The following is a 24,375-nucleotide window of genomic DNA, read 5'->3' on the forward strand; positions in this document are numbered from 1 at the left end:
AGTTACACAAAAGAAGGAAGATCTCAAATCAATAAACTGAACGTCCATACATCATACATTAACATTTGTAAACTGTTCTTATATGGTGAGTTAAACCTTTTATACCTCAATTTATTAACACATGCCTTGAGCTATCACAGTTTTGCAGCCTGTAATTCAAGAGCTCCAATTAGATAGTGTTTGTGCAATTATTTGAACAGCTTATTGTATTTTCCTCTTATTATTTCATTTAAAAATAAAAAATGAAAAATAAGTTGTATTAGCGAAAAGAATAAAAGGGCTCATAAACTTAATATAAAGAGACAAATACGAAATCATTAAGTATGCTGAAAGCAGCACATCCTTAAATTCAATCAGATGCTCACTGGAATTAAGACAATTATTTCTGTGTTGACTTGGAAAGGAAAGAATATATTTTTTTAATATATAAAATACTGAAAATATATTAAAGTTGTATAAAAAAATTAAGTTTCATAGGGGATTTTTAGCATTTTTTAGGTCCCTGACTAGAAACCCCTTATACCTTTTAAATTATTCAAATATTACTGAGTTCTCCTTGTGTACATTTTCAAGAATGTATTTAAGTATGATTTCCTGTCCCATGAGATTTATGTTACGTACATTTGTTCATAGGTTCTATCAACAATTTTCACTGCCACTTATTTCCCTTTCTAAGTCCTTCCTCTGTTAATGACCTAAAAAATACACAAAATTTTCCCAACAAATACAACTACAGAATTCCTAATAACATGTTCACATAATGAAGCTTCTTACTTAATTTGTTTTCAGTGTTTTAAATAAATAGAAATCTGTTTCCGAGAGCTGTTTTAAGTTTTCAACTAAAAATTCTGATTTTGCTGAATAAATTATAGAAATGTATTTTCTATCGTTTTGCAACTGACAAAAAGTAAATTTCTATTCTTGATTAGAGGGGTGAAAAAGAACAAGAATAGTGTTTTAATATTTTTTTATTCAGGCGAGACCAGTTCTCTTCTGTATTTTTGTATATTCTACTTTAAAAACAACATTCCATCTTCATTTGCTGAGTTGTTGGCTCTTCTTCTAGATTCTGAGTTCTATTTCTGATAATGAGCAATCAAGGCTGGCACTTTTATCATCTTTAATCTCAAAATCTAACAGAATGGCTGGCACAGAGCAGAGGCTCACAGCTTTCTTACAGAAAAGAAAAGAACTCATCAATGTAAGATACTGGTTTGAGTACCAGTGAGTAGGAAGATATAAAACCAGTGCTCCTGGACTTTGATATTTTTTATACTAAATTCCAAAAATAATTCCTGCCTGGAAAGCTACTTTCTTCTTAATTTTAAGGATATGGAAAATACACACACATACACACACACACACATACATTCTTGTCTAACCTAGAAATTTAGGAGATGGTATGGTGAATCAAATAATCTGATTACAGACGAGGTGGGCTCCTGTAAAAAGATACTAAATTTTGAGTCAGCAGATCTGGCTTCTTGTATGGGATCCATTACTAACAAATTCTATGGCCATTCAAACCTCACTTAAATTCTTAACCTCAGTTTTCTGGAACTAGCAATGATGGCACTAACCCTATATGCCAATTACAATTTTTATAAGAATGAATAATAACAATAATGAATGTTTTATATATTACTTTCACTTTCAAAGCACTTATATTGCATAATGTGATTTTTATTTCATGAATACTCTCACATTACAGATAAGGAAATTAAATGTTCAGAAAAATAAGCTGACTTGATCAAACCACACAATCAGTAAGCAGCTGAACTAGGATTCATAGCCATATTCTCCAAGTCTCAAATTCATATTCTTTTCACTTTTCTAAGTGGCCACCTTATGACTAACTTAAAAAGAAACACTGCAGATTTCAAAGTGCTTTAGAATATGAATTCTGATTCTTTTACTCTATTTACTTATTTTTAAAATGTGGATACCACCTCGTTAAAAAAGCATTAAATAAGAAAATGCATATAAAGTACCTACAGCACAGTATGGCATGCAGTGTTCAAGTTACGACCTTTCCTTCTTATGACAAAAATCAATCTCCCTTCTTACTGAAGGAAGAGAATGGCCAAGAGACATTGTTTATAGTGAAGTCACTGCTTCTTTATCAAAGACAACCGGAATCACTTTTAAGTGAATTCGTAATGATATAAGCAAGAGTGTACATGTCTAAGGAGCAGAACTAGAATTAAAACCTAGATCTTTTGATGCCTTATTGATAGATTTGATATTGGTAATATTTTAAGGAAAATGGTTATAAACTTCTAATAGATTAGTAACATCTTTATCTTCAACATAATACCTTTAAATATTTGTAAATTTAAGAGCTCATTTTTATTTAAACTAAGATCTAGAATAGGGGCGAGTGTTAGATATGTGTGTTTTCTCAAGGGATGTGAACAATAAGCAAGGTAACCCATCACTGTATTGAGTTTACTGATCCAATAAATGAATTTGTTAAGGGTGGGTATCTGTTTTCACAACAGAACAGCTGTTCTTAAACCAAGCTCTACAGATCATCATACCAATTGCAATAATATGTAACAGCAGCCTTCCTAGACATTATAAAAGCCGGTTATGTGAAAGACACTTAAAATATCTAGTCATTTAAAAGCTAAAAGTAAAAAAAGGCTATGGTTCTAACAATTAACTTCTGGGTAAAGTACCAGGATTTTATTTTTTAATCCAGTAAACCTCCAATTCATGAGGAAATCATCATCGTAAACCGGACCTGGTTGAAGATGAGAGCTAAACAAATAATGTTTTAAAATATTTTTCAATAATACAGATTTTTTAAATGATCAGTGAACCTTTCTATTCCTTTAAGTTCATTACAAAACTATTTGAGGTGAAGGTAAATTCATTTCTGTTATAATCAGGACATTCTTGTTTGAAATAATATGGATGATATCGTATGGATTATCAGAGAATTGCAAAAAATAAAAATTTTTTTTTTCTTCCAAAAGCCTTATGCTTAGAATAGAAAAACTGGATTTCTCTTAATTGGCTTCGTGTAAAAAAGGTGCCATTAGAGGACCCATGGCTGTGACAAATGAAGTGTATATTCAATGTCCCTCTAGCTTTCTTCACTTGTGGGGTATAGTCAGCTACACCACCTCTTTTCATTTTCCACTTTAATACAGGAACTCCTATAGTGACTGTGAGATCACACACACACACACACACATACACGTATTCAGTGTTTGTGGCAAGGATCTTTATCTTTCATGTGTGAAAAAATCCTTAAGCTGCCCTCACACTCTCTTGTTATCTTATGTAGGCACAGAACCTATCTCATCATCACCTTTGGAACTCTGAAGAAATTGATCCATATCTGTTATCCTCGGTATTGATAGTGACTGTGATGTCTATCTGATTTCTAATCTTTTGGTAGATGGCATTATTTAACTCTATGGGGTTTTTGAGGTTTCCTCTTCATATTTGGAAATCTAACATTTCTCCAGGATGTTATCTGTGAACAAGTCATATTTATTAATCCTGCTTGGCAATTTGTTGGCCTGTACTTCTTTAGCTTAAAAAACCAAAACCCATTCCCGTCTAGTTGACTCCAACTCATAGCGACACTATAGCTTAGGGAAATGTTATTCTAGTCTTTCCCTACATTACCTCAATTTTTCCTTTCTGGAGCACCTATTAAAATTCTTAAATATAATCTCTATGACTTTTAACATTTCTCTTAGAGTCCCAGAGCCCTAGGATTCCCAATAAAGTCCCAACATTGTAGATAACCACGTATGCCATCACCCCAAGTTGGCCAAACTCCATGGGCAGAAGTCCAGAAGGAGCTCCCCATGCTGGAGAGAAAATGCCCATTCCCTGCCTTCACATCACCACAGGCAGGACTGAAGAGGGGACCTTGGAATTCTGTATGTTCCTAAGATTATTCTTACCCTTTCCTTTCTCATCATCCCCACTCCTACTCTCCAGCCTCAGCTAGGACAACATCATTTAGGCTTTTAGTCACCATTGAAAACTCAAGATTCCCAAGTCATCCATCAACTCTCAGATTCTAATTCCCAAATGGGAGGAAGTGAGGGAACATCTCCACCCCATTCCCACCCCTCCTTTGGTATATACTACACCTCTTATACCTCATTTTTCTCCATAACACTTATTCTCATCTGTCATACCATATGCTTTACTTATGTATCTGTCACCTTTACTAGAATGTAAGCTCCATGAGGGAAGGATTTTTGTCTGTTTTATTTCTAGGTCCCTAGAGTCTAGAACAGTACCTGGAACATAAAATCTGTGAAAACGTTTGGGTCTTTCTTTTCCAGACTGTCAACTAGGTCCATTTTTACCCTTAGCCAGCCCACTGAAATTTGTGTGCTGCAACTACTGATAAATATCTTCTTAAATCTTTTCCAGAAAAATAATGAGAATTTGTATGAGAGCTTTACATTTCCTGAATCAACTCTTTCATTTCACGTTGTTGTCTTTTGTTTTTGTTTTGTTTTTCTTTGGTTCATCTACGTCCTTCACGTGGTGTTATCCACTCACATATAGTGAATGTCTCCATTAGGGCACCTCTCCTTCCCTTTTAGTCTTCTTTGAATGAGAAGGCAGAGGGTCAGAGTCCAAAAAAGGCAGCTTTACTCTGAAGGTAACAGATTTGGTGCTTTTCACTCCTGGTTGAGTAGTGTTTTCTCTTTTGTATCACTCTGTTGCGGGACAGGAGCACGATTCTCCTTTTCTTTCCAAGGCCCTCATTTCTTGCTAGGGCCCTTCCTGAGGTAGCTCACCCCTTTATTTGTAGAACATTTTATGGCTGTAGACTGGCGAAAAAAAGATAAAGAAAGAAGCTTCCCTGCTACTCCCTGTTTTCCTTGTGGAGATCAGAAAAGAGCCGAGTTATCCCATTTATTTCTACCACAGTTCTTTATTCCTTGATAAAATCAAATGATTGTATTTCTACCCACAACCCACTACTGCTTTCTATATTTGATTCTAAGCTTAGTGCTTCTCTGAGGCTCTCTCAGGAAGTCACTTGTACACTGGTTGCCTTGACTCTTTCTGTCAGCTCCTTCCCACTTTCTTTCCATGTTCTAGGAACTCTTTCTTCAAAATGCGAACTCATGTTATTGTTTCTCTTTAGCTTTCCTGGAACTACTATACTTTCAATCTTTTAAAAAAAAGTGGGACCTTAGAGAAAGAGGGGAGGAACATATGTGTTCAGTTCTTCTTTTTAAGGGAACTGTGTGAAAGTCTTTGCTAAGAACTCAGGCTGATAAAAGACTTTTACATTAAAAACAATTAAAAAATAAATATCTTCTTTTAAAAAAATTCTTTCAGGTACTACACCACCAGGAATGGCTTACTGCTTTCCTTTCTACACAGGTTTCAGCCTCCTGATGTTTGGCAAAGCTCTAATCTCTGCTTACCAGCTCTTCTTAACAGCTTTCCCTCGCTAGATTTCTCTTACCAGAAATAGAAGGCAGACTATCCACCTAAAGCAGATGGCCAGTTCAGCCATTTTACCCAACTCAATAATTTCAGTTGTTTATGTTTTGCTTTTATTTTTTTTACTAAGTAGAGAGGTTTTATATGAAAGTCTAGTTTTCTTTACTTCTGAAAAGAGGGCCATGATTTTGTTAAATAAAATACACAGTTTGAGGCAAAAGACTGATTAATATATGGGCCATCATGATCCAAAAATAATATGACAGAAAAACCATACTGAAGTCTACTTTAATCACTAATATTTGGTTCATTATCAACATGCTGAAAACTGACAAGTCATTTTCACATATCACAAAATTTCATAAGAGTCAGAAGAGTTATCAGACATCAGGGACAAGTCTTTAAATCTCTGTCCCTAAATCTATCTTGCCCAAGGCTGCATACCAAAAGAGATAAAGTAAATAAACAACAACGCTTTGGCACTAATTACAAAGCAAATGTTCTGTTTCTGTGTCAGAAAGTAAGCCCAAAGAGAGGACTGGTATTGTAGACATGTATTCTACTAATGAATCAGCAAGAAGAGATAAGCTATAAACTCCTCTCAGCATCTAAAGTCTAGGCTTGGAGCCAGTGGATTCTTAAGGTTTGTGTGGAACAACACACACCTCAACAGCCAACACAGAGGGTAGTTAATTTAAAGGCCATTCTCTCCACGCAGATGTTTGGGTTGTCTAAGATGTGTGTGCGTGTTGGCAAATTTACGGTTAGGGGAGTAGAATATTCCCTTCTCTAAAGCTTATGGCTGAGTATTGATACCTCTCCAGTTCTTCTACCCCACACCTGGTAGTTATTTAAGAGTCATGACAACCACAAGCAAACAGTTATAATCCCAATGTGTTGGTAACTAGAAAAATATCAGAGAAGTTCTCCAAGTCTTTTCAAGGAGTGATAAAAGGTGCCAGTATTCTGTTACCCACAGACTACAAAAGTAATAATATGAAGTCATTTGAATATAAACATCCACTTTGCTAACAACAAATTCACGTAAACTGAAGTACCAAATAATGTGCAGCCTCTGTCTCTAACCTACACAGGAACAACTGTTTGTTTCCTCAATCCAAATATTTGAGGACAATTTGGCCTAGAGTGTTACATTTTCTTTGGAAGATGCAGAGAGGTAAACTTTCCCATCAACACACATAAGAGTTTAGAAGTGGTGGTCATCCCCAAAATTAAATCTACCTATCTCCTCCAATAGGAGCTCTTGACCTGTACCCAAAGCTCTAACTTCTGGAGGTCAAAACCCTGACCTCCAAGTAATTCAGGTGTTTGAGGAAATGGCCCTTGCTTTGAGAGGATCAGGGAAGATACATTCCTAGAGTTCATAATTAGAACTTGGATTGCATTTTTCCTTATTGGAAAAAATGTAAATAAAAGTCAAAATGAAATGTTACTATTAATACTATATATCAAATGGCTTTGCATTGCAACTTCAGAACCCAATATTATATGATAGTGTTTCTATGTAGAAAGCAACTTATCAGTAAACTTTAAAAGCTAAATCTGTTTAAAATGTTAAGATTATCTGTGCTGTAATATATTGCAACTTACAAAGCACTTCAAATATTTAAGAATATTTTCTCATAAAGCTTTTCAGTTAATGCTCCTAACCATCCAATGTGTTTGGGAAGAAGCATGCTATTATTTTCATATTTCAAGGGGTGACATCCTTATAGAAAATGTAAATGACTTGCCTAAGCTCATCTATTCACTAACGATGTTTTCCTTTCATCAGCTAGCAAGGCCCACTATCTGCCCCATATTCCCAGCTGCTTATATGTCCAGCCCTGTATGTCCAAATTCTTATTATCCTTCATATTCCCAGCTTAAATACTTCTGCTTTCATGAAAAAAATCTCTTACACCTCCACTGATAGTATAGTTTCTTTCTTTGACCTCCTAGCACTTTATCTCTCGTCCCACCATGAGTAAACGTATTTGGAATCAGAAGATTTGGTTTAGGTTCTGCTTGGTCATTTACTAGCTGGAAGCAAGTAAACTAACCATAGTAACCATATGAATCCCAGTTTCCTCATTGGTATAGCAGAGAAAACAGAACATATGCTATAGAATTATTTGGACACTGAACTGTAATAAAACAACTCAGAAAGATAGATATATATATTCTATATTATGTGCAACTTTTATTTACTCTATTTGCTATGTGAAGGAAGAGTCCATATCTAATGAATACTCAATTTTGCCATAGAGCTCAATGGTGGTTCACAACTAGGCATTTGAGACAAATTTGTAAAAAGAATGAAGGAGCAAAGGTACGACTACATTTATCAAAGGGAGTTTCATAAACAAGAACACTCATTGCTATTTGCTAAATATGAAAGTCTATAATCTGACTCCAAACTCATTGCCCATTCCTTCCCCACTTCATTTCCCTAAATACACCCCGTACTTTTCTGGCTCTTGGTTTCGGCCCAAATGATTACCTTCTTTTACATCTTCTACCTGTTGAAATCATGCCCATCCTTACATGCCCAGCTCAGATGTCATTTTCTGCATGAAGCTGTCCTTATCCTCACCCATGGGAAATGAGCACTTGCAACTCTGCAGTGTGTAATATTTGTTCATATCTCTCAGCGCTCACATCATCTGGCCACATATTTCCTTGTGTATGTCTTATCTCATCTAGTACATTTTAATCATGCTAAGATCAGCATTTATGCTTCAATTATATTTATATCCCACAAAATATGTACCAAAATGCCTTCCATATAATAGGCACTCAAATAATATCTGTGGCTTAAATGCCTAGCTGCATGTTTCTGCCTTCTAAATTGCCACCAAAATGTGATGAATCCAAACATTTTATAAAATGTACAGCTATCAAGACGTGCCTGATAACAAAATAGAAACACATTTTCCAAACTTTAAAAGCTACATGTATAAAATCAAATAGTTACAATCTAATTTCCTTCATAATTCTAATGTAGCATGTTCTTATTAGTTACAACTTTATCAGTAAGGAATGGCTTATTTAAAAAGTTCATTTACTCAATATAACTTGTGGTTAAAAGATTAAAAGATACCTTAGAGAACAACCAAATGTTGATATATTTTAAATACATATCATTTTTATCTTTCAATATAATAAACATCCCAATTAACATAACAGTTACTGATAATCATCACTGTTTTATTATCATAACATAGAGTTCACTTATAACAAGAGTACATAAGCCTCGTCTCTGAGGGATAGTTAAATCACATAATCCTTCATTGCCTGCTGTTGGCTCCTTACTGGGCTGTTCACAGACATGATGCATGGACAGCCCACTAACCAGCTGTCCTCCAGATGGACTAAATGGGTTCTGTGCCTTCTAATTGGGGAGGGGCATCAGCTCTCTTTAAAATATAGACCTCCTCTTATAGTCTCTTAGACCCTAAGCCTCTTTCTCTCACTTTATTCATATTATTTATATTATTCTACCTTTACTGTATTATTTCCTAACTCCAGAGAAATTGTGAATTTTTATGCTTTTGTGTGCTTTCTGTCCCCTCCACCCACAATGTCCCCAAATCTCTACCTATGGAAATGCTTTTTTCTTTAGAGCCTTTAAATGTGGAGTTAATATTAATTGACTCACTGAGAATTACTTTTCAATCACCAATCTGAGTAGACCCTTGCATTCACCTTTGTCATCACTGGCCCCTTTATGATCTGATGTGTCAGGAAGGTTTACCTGGAGACTTGCCGATATAAACTGTGATACTGTTGAGAAGATACCCATCGATACCAAACCTGCTCTAATGACTTCTTTATTCTGTGAACTGACCTCTGCTGTTATCAATGACTCTCAACTAATGAGATGAGCATGGCCCCATTAGGTTATGTCAGAATCTCTGGCAGGAAAAGGGATGTGCTGTTTGAAAAAAAATGTATTCAATATTATATCAAAATTGTATTTAAAATTTGAAAACACTGTCTACTTTTTTCCTAATATAAATATGATCACAGATAAGAGTATCATAATTGTGGTAGGTAGGAGCATGAATTTAAATGATAAAGCAGTATCAGTGTACACAAAATAATAAATAATGTGGCTCTTACACATAATGTGAATTGATCTGTCAATCAATTCATGTTTGTTTTATACACCAAATTTATCCAAAATTGTGGCAACATTTTAGACTTATCCTTGGAAAAATGTATATATATGTGTGTGTGTGTGTGTGTATATATATATATATATATATATAATTCACCTCAATGGGCCTAAACTCTTCTTCTCTACCAACAATTGGTAGAGATGGAAAAAAGAAAGGTAGAAAGGAAGTAAGAAAGTCAGGAAGGAAAGAGAGAAGAACTATGCCATAGTATCATATAAGAGATAAACCAAGCATCATTTGTTAAAGATGGTAATACGGTTTGGAGTAGAGACTCCGTCAAAAAACGCACTCACCTCGGTTAAATGCGGATTGGGATTGAAACCACAGAGGCCACAGACAGTGGTCTGACACTCAGTGCAGGTGTTAAAATTGGCCTTTTCTGGAACATGCAACAGAAGTTCAGTGGTATTGCAAAGAGGACAGAGGGTTTTAGGGAGACCTTGTACTGGAGTCTGTGCTGCAGATGGAGAAATTGATGGTGGCTGCAGAGGTTTCCCAGCTCCTGTTTGGCTTACTGGTTTTGTAGACGGCTGAGCTGAGGGCTTTGCTGGGCCCGGCTGTTGAGCGGGAAGCTTTGCTGTGGCCGGCTGTAGAGCAGGAGGCTTTGCAGGGCCCGGCTGTAGAGCGGGGGACTTTGCAGGGCCTGGCTGTTGAGCGGGGGGCTTTGCAGGGCCCGGCTGTTGAGCGGGGGGCTTTGCAGAACCCGGCTGTTGAGCGGGAGGCTTTGCTGTGGCCGGCTGTAGAGCGGGGGGCTTTGCAGGGCCCGGCTGTAGAGCGGGAGGCTTTGCAGGGCCCGGCTGTAGAGCGGGGGGCTTTGCAGGGCCCGGTGGTTGAGCGGGGGGCTTTGCAGGGCCCGGCGGTTGAGCGGGGGGCTTTGCAGAACCCGGGTGTTGAGCTGGAGACTTTGCAGGCCCAGCCTGCTGAGCTGGAGACTGTGGCCCAGGTTGCTGAGCTGGGGGCTTTGGTGTCCCTGGCTGCTGAGCTGAGGGCTTTGCTGGCCCTGGCTGCTGAGCTGGAGTCTTTACAGTCCCAGAGGGCTGAGCTGGAGACTTTGGCCCAGGCTGCTGAGATGGAGGCTTCTCTGACCCAGCCTTCTGGGCAGAAAGCTTTGCTGTCGTTGGTGGTTGAGTTGGGGGCTTTGCTGTCAGTGGCTGAGGTTGGGGCTTCACTGACCCTGATGGCTGAGCTGAGGGCTTTGCCAGCCCAGGCTGTGGCATAGAAAGTTTCTCAGGTCCAGGCTGCTGGTCTGGAGGTTTTCCAAGACTTGTTTGCTGAATAGGTTTGGATGGGCTTTGTAGTGAGGGTTTAGCTGATTCTCCCCTTACTGTGTCTGGCTGTTTACTCTGAGGCCTGGTTGGGTCTCGCTGAAGTGGCAATTTTGCCTGGTCTGTCTGAGGAGCATGTGTAGGCCCCTGACTTGGTTTTCCTGTCCCTGGAGGTTGTGATTTAATTTTCTCTGGTTGCTGAGAAGATACTGGTTTGGGAGAGCCATCCTGCTGAAGTGGGGCCTTAAGAGGCCCTTGCTGCTTAGGAACTGGCTTGGGTAGCTGTTGTTGTGATAGAGGCTTTGAGATTCCTTCAGGTTTCCCTTGTTCTTTCTTAGCTACTTTTTGTTTCTTGGCAGTTTCTTCCTGGGATGCATCAGCATCTGGTATCAAATCAAATGGGTTTAATTTATTTACAACAGACGAGACAGCACTTAAAGGGTTAACCTCTGAGAGGAAGCCAGGCATCATACTCGACTTGTGCTCTTCCTTGAAATCAGTTCTGGACTTTGATTCTTTTAAGCTAATAGTGGAAGGACTCCTTCCAGGCAATTTCTGCTCCGACCTAAAAGTGTCTGTAGTTCTACTTTTACTGAGACCAGGCTGAGCTGGACGCCCAGGGTCCGGCGGTTTCCCTGGTTGCTTTGGAGGGTGACTACTATCCAATTCTTGTTTTCTACAAGAGTGAAAGAGAAAGAAATGAAAATAATGGAACTTATCTCAAATAAAAGTAATGTTAAAAGCTACTGCTTTCTTATATCCTTAAAACTATACATGCATAAATATAATTAAAATCAATTTTTTGTACCATTCTGTAAATTATCAGAAAAATTTTATCGCTTTAGTTACTTTCTTTACATGGGTAAAGACTTCTAACAAGAAGATGAAGAAAAGAAAAAACAATACTTCCTACTATAAGTGTTGAAAAATTAAATTAAGATATCCAGTTAGAATATGCTTATAATAAAAATAATTCACATTGACACTTAAGAGACTCTGGCCATCCTTAAAACTTAATTAAATATATAAGTTCAATAAATCAATGCAATATCATGTTCCAGCAAGTATCTTTTTTTTATCACAAGTTTTAGGTCAAAGAAAGTTAGTTCCCCAAATAACAGCAATACTTGAGATATATCCAAATAGCAATGAGCTGGACTGTAATCTCACTTTCAAAAAGTACTGTACTTTTTTCAGATGAAGAAAATCCTCAGACAAAGCAAGTACATAATGATCTCTTTACTCAATGCTTGCCTCATCATTTATTTAGATATTTATATCATCTTAGCAATATTTTATTATTGATATTGATACAATCTAAAATTAATTAATCTGTGAGATTTATTTTAATTCGTATACCAATATACAAGATGGATTTTTAAAAAGTTTTGGAAACATGATAAATTTTAAATGACTATGGTTAAACGATTAAAATAGTTTTTTCTTATCATACATATATTTCAACCAAAAGTCATATTGTGTACATTAACTTTTAAAATAATCCATTCTTTAACTGATAAATTTGCAACTAATAAGAGCCTGCTGCATTAGAATTATAGAGGAAATCAGATTATAAGTACTTTGTATATATGTAGCTTTTTTAATTTTGGCAAAGATAAATATTTCTATTTAATGAAAACAAACAAGGAGAAAGAAACAGCATCAGTGGCAGCTAAAATATGAGATGATCACAATAAAGTTCTACAGACTCCAATTTGCTTTTTTCAAATTTTAACTGATAATGGATCAGAGTATGAACTTTCAATTTCATTCCATCTGATACTTAATATGAACTAAGTTTTTGAGAACTTCCCTAAAGACACAGCAATTTGAGTATAAATCAAGGTGTAAGATGTAGAGCATAGTAAAAAGAAACTGAGAAGCATTACTTCTAAATTGCAAAGACCCAGAAAGGAAGAAAATAATTTATACACATGGCAATGTATGCACAAAGTGATTTACCAGTAAAAGATAAATAAACGGAATTTTTAATTCTAGAAATTTCCTCCTAGAAAAAAAGTTACAAACAATTTAGATTTTACCATGTCTCTGAAGCTTTTACTTAAACAAAGCGCTAAAACTGTTACCCAAATAAATCCCAAAGATTCTAAGATTTTAAAATGCATCACTACATATTTCCATTTCTGGCAAAATAATTGTGAACGTTTCCTTACATCTCTTCTTCCCTGTTCCCTTCCACGTAAAGGCAAGGGAATTAGAGTAAATGCATTACTCAGAATAGATTATTATCAGATATTCACTGTTCAGATCTTTGCAATATTCTAGAAATGCTCTACATTCAATTAATATATTGCACCCCTCATTTTAAGGGCACACGCTAAGGGATTACCTTATAGATGTGAACATCCTATAACTAATTATTTAAACATTTAATTGAATTAGTTCCCTTAAATAGAATCCAAGATATCCATCCTTAAACAGAGTACAAGAAATCGATCTTTCATTTTACTAAATTGTCTTCTGTTTAAAGTACTATTAAACTTTTTTATATCAGTTTTTGTGGCATTGTTTCACTTAATTCAACATATAGGCAAAACAAATAAAAAATAAACTTCATGAACACCAAGTATTTGTGATAACAGTAAACACCAAAATTGAAAGCAAGCTGCTTGCACTGGAAATTATAATTGCATGTACTTCCTACAAATATAAGTTACATAATAGAATTGCCCCTGGCAGAAAATACCTGTACAGGTATAAAGACACTCCAAATGAAACTTAGTTTTAGTTGCTATAATTATGGAAATAAAGTAAAACATGGAGATCTGGGAATGAAGAACAGAAAGAAAATCATTAAGATATCAGCTTAATGATGGAATAAAAAAAAAAAGTAAAGATATCTAGGCTAACTGTGGTCTTTCGGTGAATTGTTGTTTGGTATAACAGTTGTTCTGTTAAAAGGGAAAGTTAGTAAAATGCAATCTGTGTCTTCTGTGCTATACTGTGAACTCCCAGACAGAGAATTAGTTTCACTCATCTCTACATCACGAGAACCAAATCTAGCAACTAATATATGAGCATTAATGTTTGATGGATGAATGAAAGAATAAGTGATTGAATGAATGAACATATCAGGTTTATGTTTTACTCTAGATTAACATCTCTTAAATTCTTTTTTGCTTCAGATGCTTCTACAGGTCTTCTGAGATAAAAGTGGATACACTCCATATTCATTTTAGAGCCTGACTTTGACTTGCTGCCTTAGGAAGAAAAATAGTTGTGGAGGTGTCTACCTAGTAGAGGAGGCCCAAAGGACTGTTAAAGGCATTAACTCAATCAGTCAGAATTATAAAATGTCCTACTAATCAGAAGAGTTGTTTGGTAAAACACTTCTCATATGACATAAACGTAGTTGTACACAGAATGAGTAAAAGTAACAAAATTGAATTTTCCCTGGGTCTACAATGAATCAAAAATCTAGAAGCATTTCATATGTGACCTGTCTTCTGCTTCTAGCTTGTAACTATTCATGTTCCTTTTCATTTTGCTGTTTTCATCCTCAAATCTGAATTTTTCCCTCATAGGTTAGCAGGAAAAAAATTCCAGCTACAAATATATGCAACTCTAAGAATTCAAAAGCAGTTGGAATACTAAAATATTTTTTAAATGTAACACAACAGGCAATGACACTTGACAGTGCTGAGTCACATAAAATTTTATAACGTTAGAAACACAAGTAAACTTAGGAATATCTATTTATTTTTATACATTAGAGGATATTGAGACTTAGAGAAGCTAAGAGACTGATTCAAGATCATAAAACTAGTTAGTCAAAGAAATCTGGTGTCCTGACTCCTGGCTAGGGGTGAGGGTAGGGGTAGGGACTTCCACTGCATCACACTGACTTCTCCATATGCAAGAGATATAAATGTGTCAAAATAAATCATCACAATGAATAATTCAATATATAATCTGGCTGTAGCTATCACTGACAGTGCCATCCATTGCTGATATATTACCACTCTTTATATCTGCAGGGTTCCTTCAAATTAAAAAAAAAAAAAAGCTGTCAATTTTTAATTGATCCTCACAATTACTTTATTAGCCATGTAGGACAGGTATTACTTGCCTTATTTAGAGACAGGGAAACTGAGGCACAGATTTGTCGAGAGGCACATGGAATTTGCCACAAGTTAGTTAAAATCAATCAGCAATAGGTTAAGAACCTAAGTCTCTGGGCATTCAACACTTATTTCTTTAAAAAAAAAAAAATCAAACTCAACCATATTTAATTCACACCACTAAAAGGAGCCCTGGTGATGCAATGGTTAAGCATCTGGCTGCTAACTGAAAGGCTGGCGGTTTGGACCCACCTAGCAGCTCCACAGCAGAAAGACCTGGCAATCCGCTTCCATAAAAATTATAGCCAAGAAAATCCTATGGGGGCAGTTCTACTCTGTCACATGTGGTCAATATAAGTCAAAATAGATTCACTGACACCTAAGAACAACCTCTTAAAACTTCAAATAATTTGAATATACTTTCTCATATATATCTAAATTCACATTATTCTAAAAATCTAAAAGATAAACCAATAGTTTTTTTTTTTTTTGGTTATCACATATGGGCTTATCAAATATGTGGTTGATAGTTTTCTAAAAACTAAAACACCTTTTATAGAAATCTTTCAGTAAATTATAAGCAGGCTACAAAACTCAGAAACTTGTTATTTTTTAGTACAAAATGATGCTTTCAACAATAACTGTTTAAGCCACAGATTACCTATTAATAAGAATTCCACCAGAACACAATTATCAATGGAAAGCTTAAAATTATACTACCTGATACAAATACTTCATGAAACAACATAGAATGAAATAATATTTTTTAGTCATCCTCTGAACAAAAAAATGTTAGGAATTTCGATATCAAAGCTCACATTCTTGATATTCGTAACCAGCATGTTATACCTGTTGCTTGTGCCTCTTAGAAAGATTTATAGAGTAGCTGGCAACATTTCTAATAGACTAATAAAACTATTATACCTTGTTACTATCTTTTGAAAAAACAGTGAATCAAGATTCAGAATTTTTTTCTACGTCAAGATTTCATCAAATAGAGAAAAACAGTACATACCATAAACTGTACTATTAAGGTAAGGGATAAGAAAGGCTTTATACTGAAGAAATAATCCCATATATTACTAGTTTAAAAACACAGAAAAACATAAAAAGACTAGTTTTTTTTTAGCATTACTGGTAGTTTACTTTTAAATATAAATAATGTTACTTTCCTGATAGACTTTGAACATTTCCTATTTGGGGTGAAAAATATTGTCACTCCATGAAACATTTTACACTTCTCGTAAAAAATATTAAATTTAATACTACAATCATTTGAAAAATTATATGCATATACTTAAATGATGCTAAGTTAAGATGCTTTCTTAATCAAATAGGGATAAAAATCTACACCTATATGTCTATGTCTCGAATTGCCAGTACCTCAAAGAAAAAATTAGTTTCCCCTTAAAAAGTTGTCATAAAGCAAGAATGGCTTTCAGGACCATGGACAGAGAACTGTTCTCCTGGGGATGGAGCCAAGTTAAAGGGTTTGTTTACAATAATAAAGGCAGGGCAGGCACAATGATTATACCCTCTTACTACTCTAATCAGAAAGCAACTAATTTTAGGAATGAAGGAAAATAGAGAGCTAGAGAGGGAAATTCATAAGCTAATATTACAAATTAGCTCTTACAATTGCTTATGCAAGTTGTCATTTGTCTTTAAAAGAATATGCTAACAATTTTAGATAATGAAATTCCACACGTTCTGTCATAAACTGAAGGCCACTTTGGCATATAAAAGGCAGTGATTTTAAAAAAAAACAGCATATGCTAATCCAGAAATACAAGCACAGCACCTGCTATGCTGTGGCCACACCAACTCCTTAATGCCACATGTTTTAGGGTCCCTCACTGAATATAAAAGGTATATTCATTCCATACCTTCTACCTAAACAGCTTCTGTTCTATGGGGGTAGGATGGAGAGGAAGGACAAATCATCTCTAGGGATATTAAAGGTGTTGTTCAAGAAATAATTATACATTAGTTACAGAAAAAAAAGACCTCAAATGTCCGAAGAGGTTTAAATAGAGACAGGTAAACACCCAGTCCCATTTCCCAACACGTCCGTGTTGTATTAATGGAAGACTTTCAGATTAGTAAAACACTGGAGGGCGTCTCTCCATGCCAACCTAGAGGGAAAAGGTTCCAAAAGGCCAGAAATCACAACCTACAATCGCTGTTCCAAGAATGCAACCCTTGACTATCCCATCAGAAACTCTACAATGCATCATTTTCATTCTGCCAATCAGAAGGCTTATGATCTCTTTATATAGCCACCCCATTAGGGAGAATAAAATGAACGGAGGCGACATATATGTACCGCCGTGCTGGCACATACGGGCTGGCACATATGTGCACGGAAGCTGTACATATATGCCTGGACATGTGTATCATGCTGTGCGTGCCTGTGCATGGAAGGCGACTCCGCAGCGGCAGGGGTAACGCTTCCCTTGGGCAGCCCCTGCGCCCTTGACATGACAGCGGTGATCTGTCTCCTCTCCTCTTCGCTCAGCTGGCTCAGATCCGCCTCCATGCCGACCGGGATCACGGTGTGCAAAGGGCTTCCCGCCCCGCCCTCCCCTTCTCCGGCGGCCGCCGCCGCCGCCGCCGCCGCCAGCCCTTCGGGGAGCCCTTCCCCTTCCAAGCTCGCCTCGTTGCCCATGGCTCAAGGAGGCTCCGGGCCGCCGCGCTCCCTCCCAGTACTGCGTCCCCGTCGGGAAGCCCGCGGCCCGAGTGGCAACTGGCGCCGGGGTCCACCGCGGGGCGTACAGGCGGCCGCGTCCCCGGGCTAGGGGCCGGGCACCTCTGCTCGGAATGCCAGGAGGGGATTAGTCCTTCTCGCAGGTGATGCCCGCCGCCGGTGCCTCCTCCATGTTGGACAGCTTGAGGCAACGTTTGCAGAAGACGCCTCCCCGACGCCGCCTCAGCGACCTTAGCCGGTGAGAAACAGATCTGAGCTGTGCGAGCCGGGCGCCGTCGGCCCCTCCCACAGCGCCCCGCCTCCCCGCCCGCGCCCTCGCACTGCGCATGCCCTTCACGGAACAGGTGATGCTCGCGCTTCGCTTCCACCCCACTCTGCGTCGTCCTGTGTCCTTCATTCTCTGCACTGATTTAAAGGAGCCCAGCAAGAGCACAGCTAAACACCGAGACAAAACAGCCGGAGTTTCTTTCAGGCATATTTCAGGGTACCTCAACCTCAATTTTAGCAGACTACATTCAAGGGGGAGGGGCAGGGAGGGGCTGGAGGAGGAGTGTCCGTTGTCAGCTTTGTCTCGTGGGATTTGTAGTTTCGATTTAAAAGAGGCTTTTTGTGGACCCGGGGTAGTATCGCAGGATCCAGAGTGTAAAATATTAGTGCTATAGTCGTGTGAAACTTGGAGAGCATTGAATTCAATCTTTTTGTGTGTGTGTGTGTGCAAATTAGAACAGAAGAACCCAAAAAGATGAATTAACGTTTATAGAGCACACAGCTAGTTGGCAGCAAATGTTTGACTGGTAACCACTCTTTCAGACTCACCCAGCCCCAATTCCTCTGTCCGCCACCCTAGTCCCACACCCTCCCACACACACTCATACTCTCTTTTCTTGCTACTATATTTCTCAGATGGATATGTTTTAGTTCAGCACTGGCTTTGTGGCCTCAGTTTTGCTGCCTACTCTTCCTCACAAAATGGACTTAATGTTCTAAGTGTTGAGGTTGAAGAATATCAAAAGCTAAAAATTGGAAAAGAATAGGTAAATCAAATGGAAATTATTAAATTGCTCAGAAAACATGTTTCGAAGTTTTAGCAATAATTAATCATTTTAATGGTTTGATATTATGCATTTCGCTTGTATCAAAAACTGTAAAGTGACACAGTTATAACAATCTGTGACTACGTTTATTGCTTTTAAAGATGATTAGCTGTCAGATGAGTTCACATTACTGGTTAAGTCCTAGAAAAACGTTGCATAAACTTGATTCTCTCATACGATTCTGAAATGTGACTTCCAAAGTTAAAAATGCTAAGACTCATCCATTTGATTAAAGAAAAGAAAATGTTTCTAGTTGATATAAACAAATCAAGCCGAAGCAACCTAACATTCTGATGGCCACCTTTGGACGCAAATACAATATGGTCATACCTCTTAGGAGTGAGCTTGCTTCAAAGTACGGTAGCATAATCAAATGCACAATCCAGGATCATATTGCCCTCTTTGACAAAACTAGTAACTGCTGCATGGTTCAGGCTGTCTTGGGAATCAGTAACACTCTCAAATGGTGGTAGGAACAGGGAGAAAATTCACATTCTGGCTAATTTTTTTATAATATGCCCAAGCTTTGCAAGAATAAAATATATTTGATACATTCACATCTACCCACATTCACAGTCACATATTTGATCACTCAGACAAACCACAAGCTTCAAAATTTAATAAAATAAATACCCTTTCAAACTGCTGGCTTAATAACAATTAAGCTGAGAAAATGTATTGTTTAGCCCCACATTCTCTTCCACTGTACATGGAAAGGAGCCTGTGAAGTGACAAGAGAGAAATATGTGGTAATATGAAAAATAACGTTGATAGGCTAAACAAAAGGTAATAATTGGTAAATTGGAAATATTATAACTCATTGTGCAAACATATAGATTCATCTTCTCCTTCCCTCCTCTGCCCCAGGAGCAAACATCATCAGAAACAGGAAAATGAGACATATGGTAGAAAGAGTAAATGGACTGTGAAACCAGGAAATCTGATGATGGCCCTTTGGGGACATTTTGATTGTTGACTTTTAAAAATGATTTTGCCTTTGAAGCCTTTAACTGTGAGTTGTGAATGAAGTTTCTTATTTTCAATCCTTCATTTAGGTATAAGGTTGCTTGTACTTGGGAGGTGCTTTTGAAATAGAGGAACACTGTGGCAGAGTCCAGGGAAGACACTTAAATTTGATTGCTTAGGATTTTCTCTAGGACCAAAGGAAAAAGAGAAAAATGACCTATTTACTTGGGTTGAGAAGAAATAAAAAAATTCAGAACAGAAGTTATATTTTAAAATAATGATTGCTCTTTTTAAAGGGCATTCTTTATATGTGAATTTTTAGAAATTCAAGGGTAGAAGGATGAGGAATCAAACACTGTACAGAACTTTATAGAGCTTCTCCTTGCTTATAATGTTTGTTTTGTTCTTTTTTTTTCACAAAGAAGTAAAATTGGGTATAACTATATGATTGTTTGTATATTATGGAAGTATTAATTTCAAATCATAATGTGGAAAAAGTTTCACAAAATATATTAGGTAGAATTTTCAAAATGTGCAAAAAAAAAAAAAAAAACGAAAAACAAAAACTCCCCCATTCAAAATAGGAGCTAAATCAAAGAAACCAACAACAACAATAATCTCATAGAAATTTAATGTCAGGGCCATAGGTAATACTACTTTTTGTGTTTAATTTTCTCTAATTTCCAAATTTTCCAAAGTGAATCTGTGGCATTTCTATAGTGTAACAATGCCAATAATTATTGCTAATCATTTTTAAGTGACCAAAAAAATACAAGTTCTTATGCTAGGGAGCCTAAATGCTAACATCTTTTGTAGCAAATACCCTCCTCATTTAAGAAAATGCAAAAAAATTGTATTGTATATCCTGCAATGATGTTTTTATGTGACCTGATGAGAGAAAAACTCAAACTATTCTTATTCTCAATTAAATTATTCTTATGTAAAAGTTCATGCATTTTTGCATACATGTGGATGTATATATTCATGTTTGTGTAAATATAGACAACATACCTTATAATTTTTATACAGGCACATATGCATATCTTTAAATGTTCCTTCTCTAATAGAAGGTGAGACAGGGTTTTGTTCATTTAGTAGAGCAAGAAGTTTCAGTGGCATAAGGTCCAAAACTTCATTTTTTGTTATGGTTGAGCTGCTTCTGAATTGCTACTCTCAGCCATTTTTGTTAGCTCTGCTTTAAAATGGGATTTACAGCTAGACTGGAGGAAATTCAAGTGAGATTACAGTTGATTATGAACTGTCTTCTCAATTTTGAGGGAAAAAACATGAAGTGTGGTAGAGAAAAGGTTGATAAAGTTAGAAATTGGTAAAATTTATTTTTTAATTCGGACATCTGAAACATCAGGCAGATTCTTTTATTTTAAACTTACTGCAAAGTAAATCTGTAATTTAAAATAAAGTCACTTGTCTTTAAAAACATGTTCCTAGAGACACGTGATATGTAAAATATTAAGAATAAAAATTGATTCTGTGTCACTACGTAATACTTACATTGTTAATTGAAAATTATTAATAAGCCATTAGGTTATAATTTAGATGATTTAACATCATTTATTTCCCCATTTTATAAATGAACTTTAGAATTTAGAATCTGGTTTTTGAAAAGCTGGGACATGTATGCAAGTCTTATTCTTCATGACGTTTCATTGATAACATTTGACTAACTCATAGCTCTGGCATCATCTAGCTATTTAAATTGAGCAAATCATTGATTTTTTTCTGATCTTGAACTTCCTCAACTTTATTTATTTAATTTTTTTTGGACCCACATTTTTTTTAATCAAATTTCACAATATCAGCTACACCTGTATACTCGAACTTAAAAGTCATACATTGTTCAATTAAAATTCATTGTCATATTTTACGTCAAATGAAATACTGTGGAAAATAGAAAAAGTAGATGTAGTTTAAAAAGAGAACAAAAATTACTAAGTATAGTTCAATGAGTTGTTGAAATTAATAGATTGAATGAGATATACAAAGGTAAAGCATAAGGTAAAAATGAACAAAAATAAAACAAGATGGAAAAAGAGAAGCCCATAAATAGAAAATGGGGAATTTTTTTTATCAGGGAATTCCCCTATTTATAAAAGATCCATAAAAATCAGAAAACATTGAATTCATAAGACATATTTGTAGAAAATTCATAATATATTATTTCAGTATTGTAGTTAGATTTAGTCCCCTGCTTTCTACTTCACTAATATTAGATTGCACACATTATTTACCATGTTATTATTTTTTTATTGTTGTAGTTTAAATGAAGTTTACATTTCAACTTAGTCTCTCATACAGAAGTTTATACATACATTGTTATGTGACTCTAATTGCTCTCCCCATATTGTGACAGCACACTCCTCCTTTCCACCCCTGATTCCCCATGTCCATTCAACCACCTCCTAACCCTCTCTGCCTTACCATGTCACCTCCAGACAGAAGCTGCCCATTTAGTCTCTGGTATCTACTTGAGCTAAGAGGCGTACTCCTCAAAAGTATGACTTTATCTTCCACAGTCCAGTCCAATCCCTGTCTAAAGAGTTGGCATCAGAAATTGTTTCATTTCTGGGCTGATAGAGAATCCAGGGGCCATGCTTTCTGGGGTTCCTCCAGTCTCAGTCAGACCATTAAGTCTGGTCTTCTTACTAGAATTTGGGTTCTGCACCCCACCTTTTTCCTGCTCCATCCGGGACTCTCTGTTGTGTTCCCTGTAAGGGCAGTCATTGGTGGTAGCTGGGCACCAACTAGTTTTTCTGGTCTCAGGCTGATGAAGTCTCAGGTTTATGTGGCCCTTCCTGTCTCTTAGGCTAATACTTTCCTTGTGTCTTTGGTGTACTTCATTCTGCTTTACTCTAGGTGGTTGGGACCAATTGATGCATCTTAGATGGCTGCTTCCAAGCTTTTAAGACCCCAGATGCCACTCACCAAGTAGGATGCAGAACATTTTCTTAATAAGCTTTGTTATGCCAGTTAACCTAGATGTCCCCTGAAAGCATGGTCCCAGCTACCTACCCCTGCTACTCTGTCTCTCAAAGTATTTGATTGTATTCAGGAAACTTCTTAGCTTTGGTTTAGTCCAGTTGTGCTGACTTCCCCTGTAGTGTGTGCTGTCCTTCCCTTTACCTAAGATAATTCTTATCTACTATCAAGTTAGTAAATAACCCTCACCCTCCCTCCCCACTCTCATAACCATCAAATAATGTTTTCTTCTGTGTTTAAACCTTTTCTTGAGTTCTTACAATAGTGGTCTGATACAATATTTGTCCTTCTGTGACTGACTAAATTCACTCAGCATAATGAGTTCCAGTTTCCTCCACGTTATAAGATGTTTTACGGCTTCATCGTTGTTCTTTATCGTTGGGTAGTATTCCATTGTGTGGATATACCATAATTTGTTTATCCATTCGTCCACTGATGGGCACCTAGGTTATTTCCATCTTTTTGCTACTTTGAACAGTGCTGCAGTGAACATGGGTGTGCATATATCTATTCGTGTGACGGCTCTTATTTCTCTAGGATATATTCTAAGGAGCGGGATAGCTGGATCGTATGGTACTTCTATTTCTAGCTTTTTAAGGAAGTGCCAAATCGATTTCCAAAATGGTAGTAAAATTTTATATTCCCACCAACAGTGTATAAGTGTTCCAATCTCTCCACAACCTCTCCAGCATTTATTATTTTGTGTTTTCTGGATTAATGCTAGCCTTGTTGGGGTGAGATGATATCTCATTGTAGTTTTGATCTGCATTTCTCTATGGCTAATGATCGTGAGCATTTCTTCATGTGTCTGTTAGCTGCCTGAATATCTTCTTTGGCAAAGTGCCTGTTCATATCTTTTGCCAATTTTTTAATTGAGTTATTTGTCTTTTTGTCATTGAGGTTTTGCAGTATCTTGTAGATTTTAGAGATTAGACACTGATCGGATTTGTCATAGCCAAAATTTTTTTTCCAGTCTATAGGTTGTCTTTTTACTCCCTTGGTGAAGTCTTTTCATGAGCATAAGTGTTGGATTTTTAGGAGCTCCCATTTATCTAGTCTCTCTTCTGGTGCTTGTGCATTGTTACTTACGGTTGTATTGTGTTTATGCCATGTATTAGGGCTCCTAGCATTTTCCCTGTTTTTTCTTCCATGATCTTTATTGTTTTCGATTTGATATTTAAGTCTTTGATCCACTTTGAGTTAGTTTTTGTGCATGGTGTGAGGTATGGGTCTTGTTTCAGTTTTTTGCAGATGGATATCCAGTTATGTCAGCACCATTTCTTAAAGAGACTGACTTTTCCCCAATTATTGGGTTTTGGGCCTTTGTCAAATATCAGCTGCTCATAGGTAGCTGAATTTATGTCTGGATTCTCAGCTTTGTTCCATTGGTCTACGTATCTGTTGTTGTACCAATACCAGGCTGTTTTGACTACCAAGGTGGTATAATATGTTCCAAAATCAGGTAGTGTGAGGCCTCCCATTTGTTCTTCTTTTTGAGTAACGCTTTATTTATTTGGGGCCTCTTCTCTTTCCATTTGAAGTTGGTGATTTGTTTCTAAATCACATTTAAAAATGCCGATGGATTTTGGATAGGGATTGCATTGTATCTGTAGATTGCTTTGGGTAGAATTGACATTTTCA

The 24,375-nt window shown here is 36.7% G+C and overlaps 1 protein-coding gene across 1 annotated transcript in view; it reads right to left on the reverse strand.

The window, feature by feature from the left end:
• Window positions 1–17,638, reverse strand: part of PCLO (piccolo presynaptic cytomatrix protein) — a 381,008-nt gene extending 363,370 nt beyond the window's left edge. Inside the window, exons 1-2 of the mRNA XM_004381474.2 lie at window positions 17,382–17,638; window positions 9,917–11,564 (exon numbers count right to left, since the gene is read on the reverse strand). Of these exons, the coding sequence (XP_004381531.1) occupies window positions 9,917–11,564; window positions 17,382–17,638 (1,905 nt within the window). The remainder of the gene's footprint in view (window positions 1–9,916; window positions 11,565–17,381) is intronic.
• Window positions 17,639–24,375: the final 6,737 nt, after the last annotated feature.

This window comes from Trichechus manatus, unplaced genomic scaffold (genome assembly GCF_000243295.1).
Source record: "Trichechus manatus latirostris isolate Lorelei unplaced genomic scaffold, TriManLat1.0 scaffold00085, whole genome shotgun sequence".
Lineage (NCBI taxonomy): Eukaryota > Metazoa > Chordata > Mammalia > Sirenia > Trichechidae > Trichechus > Trichechus manatus.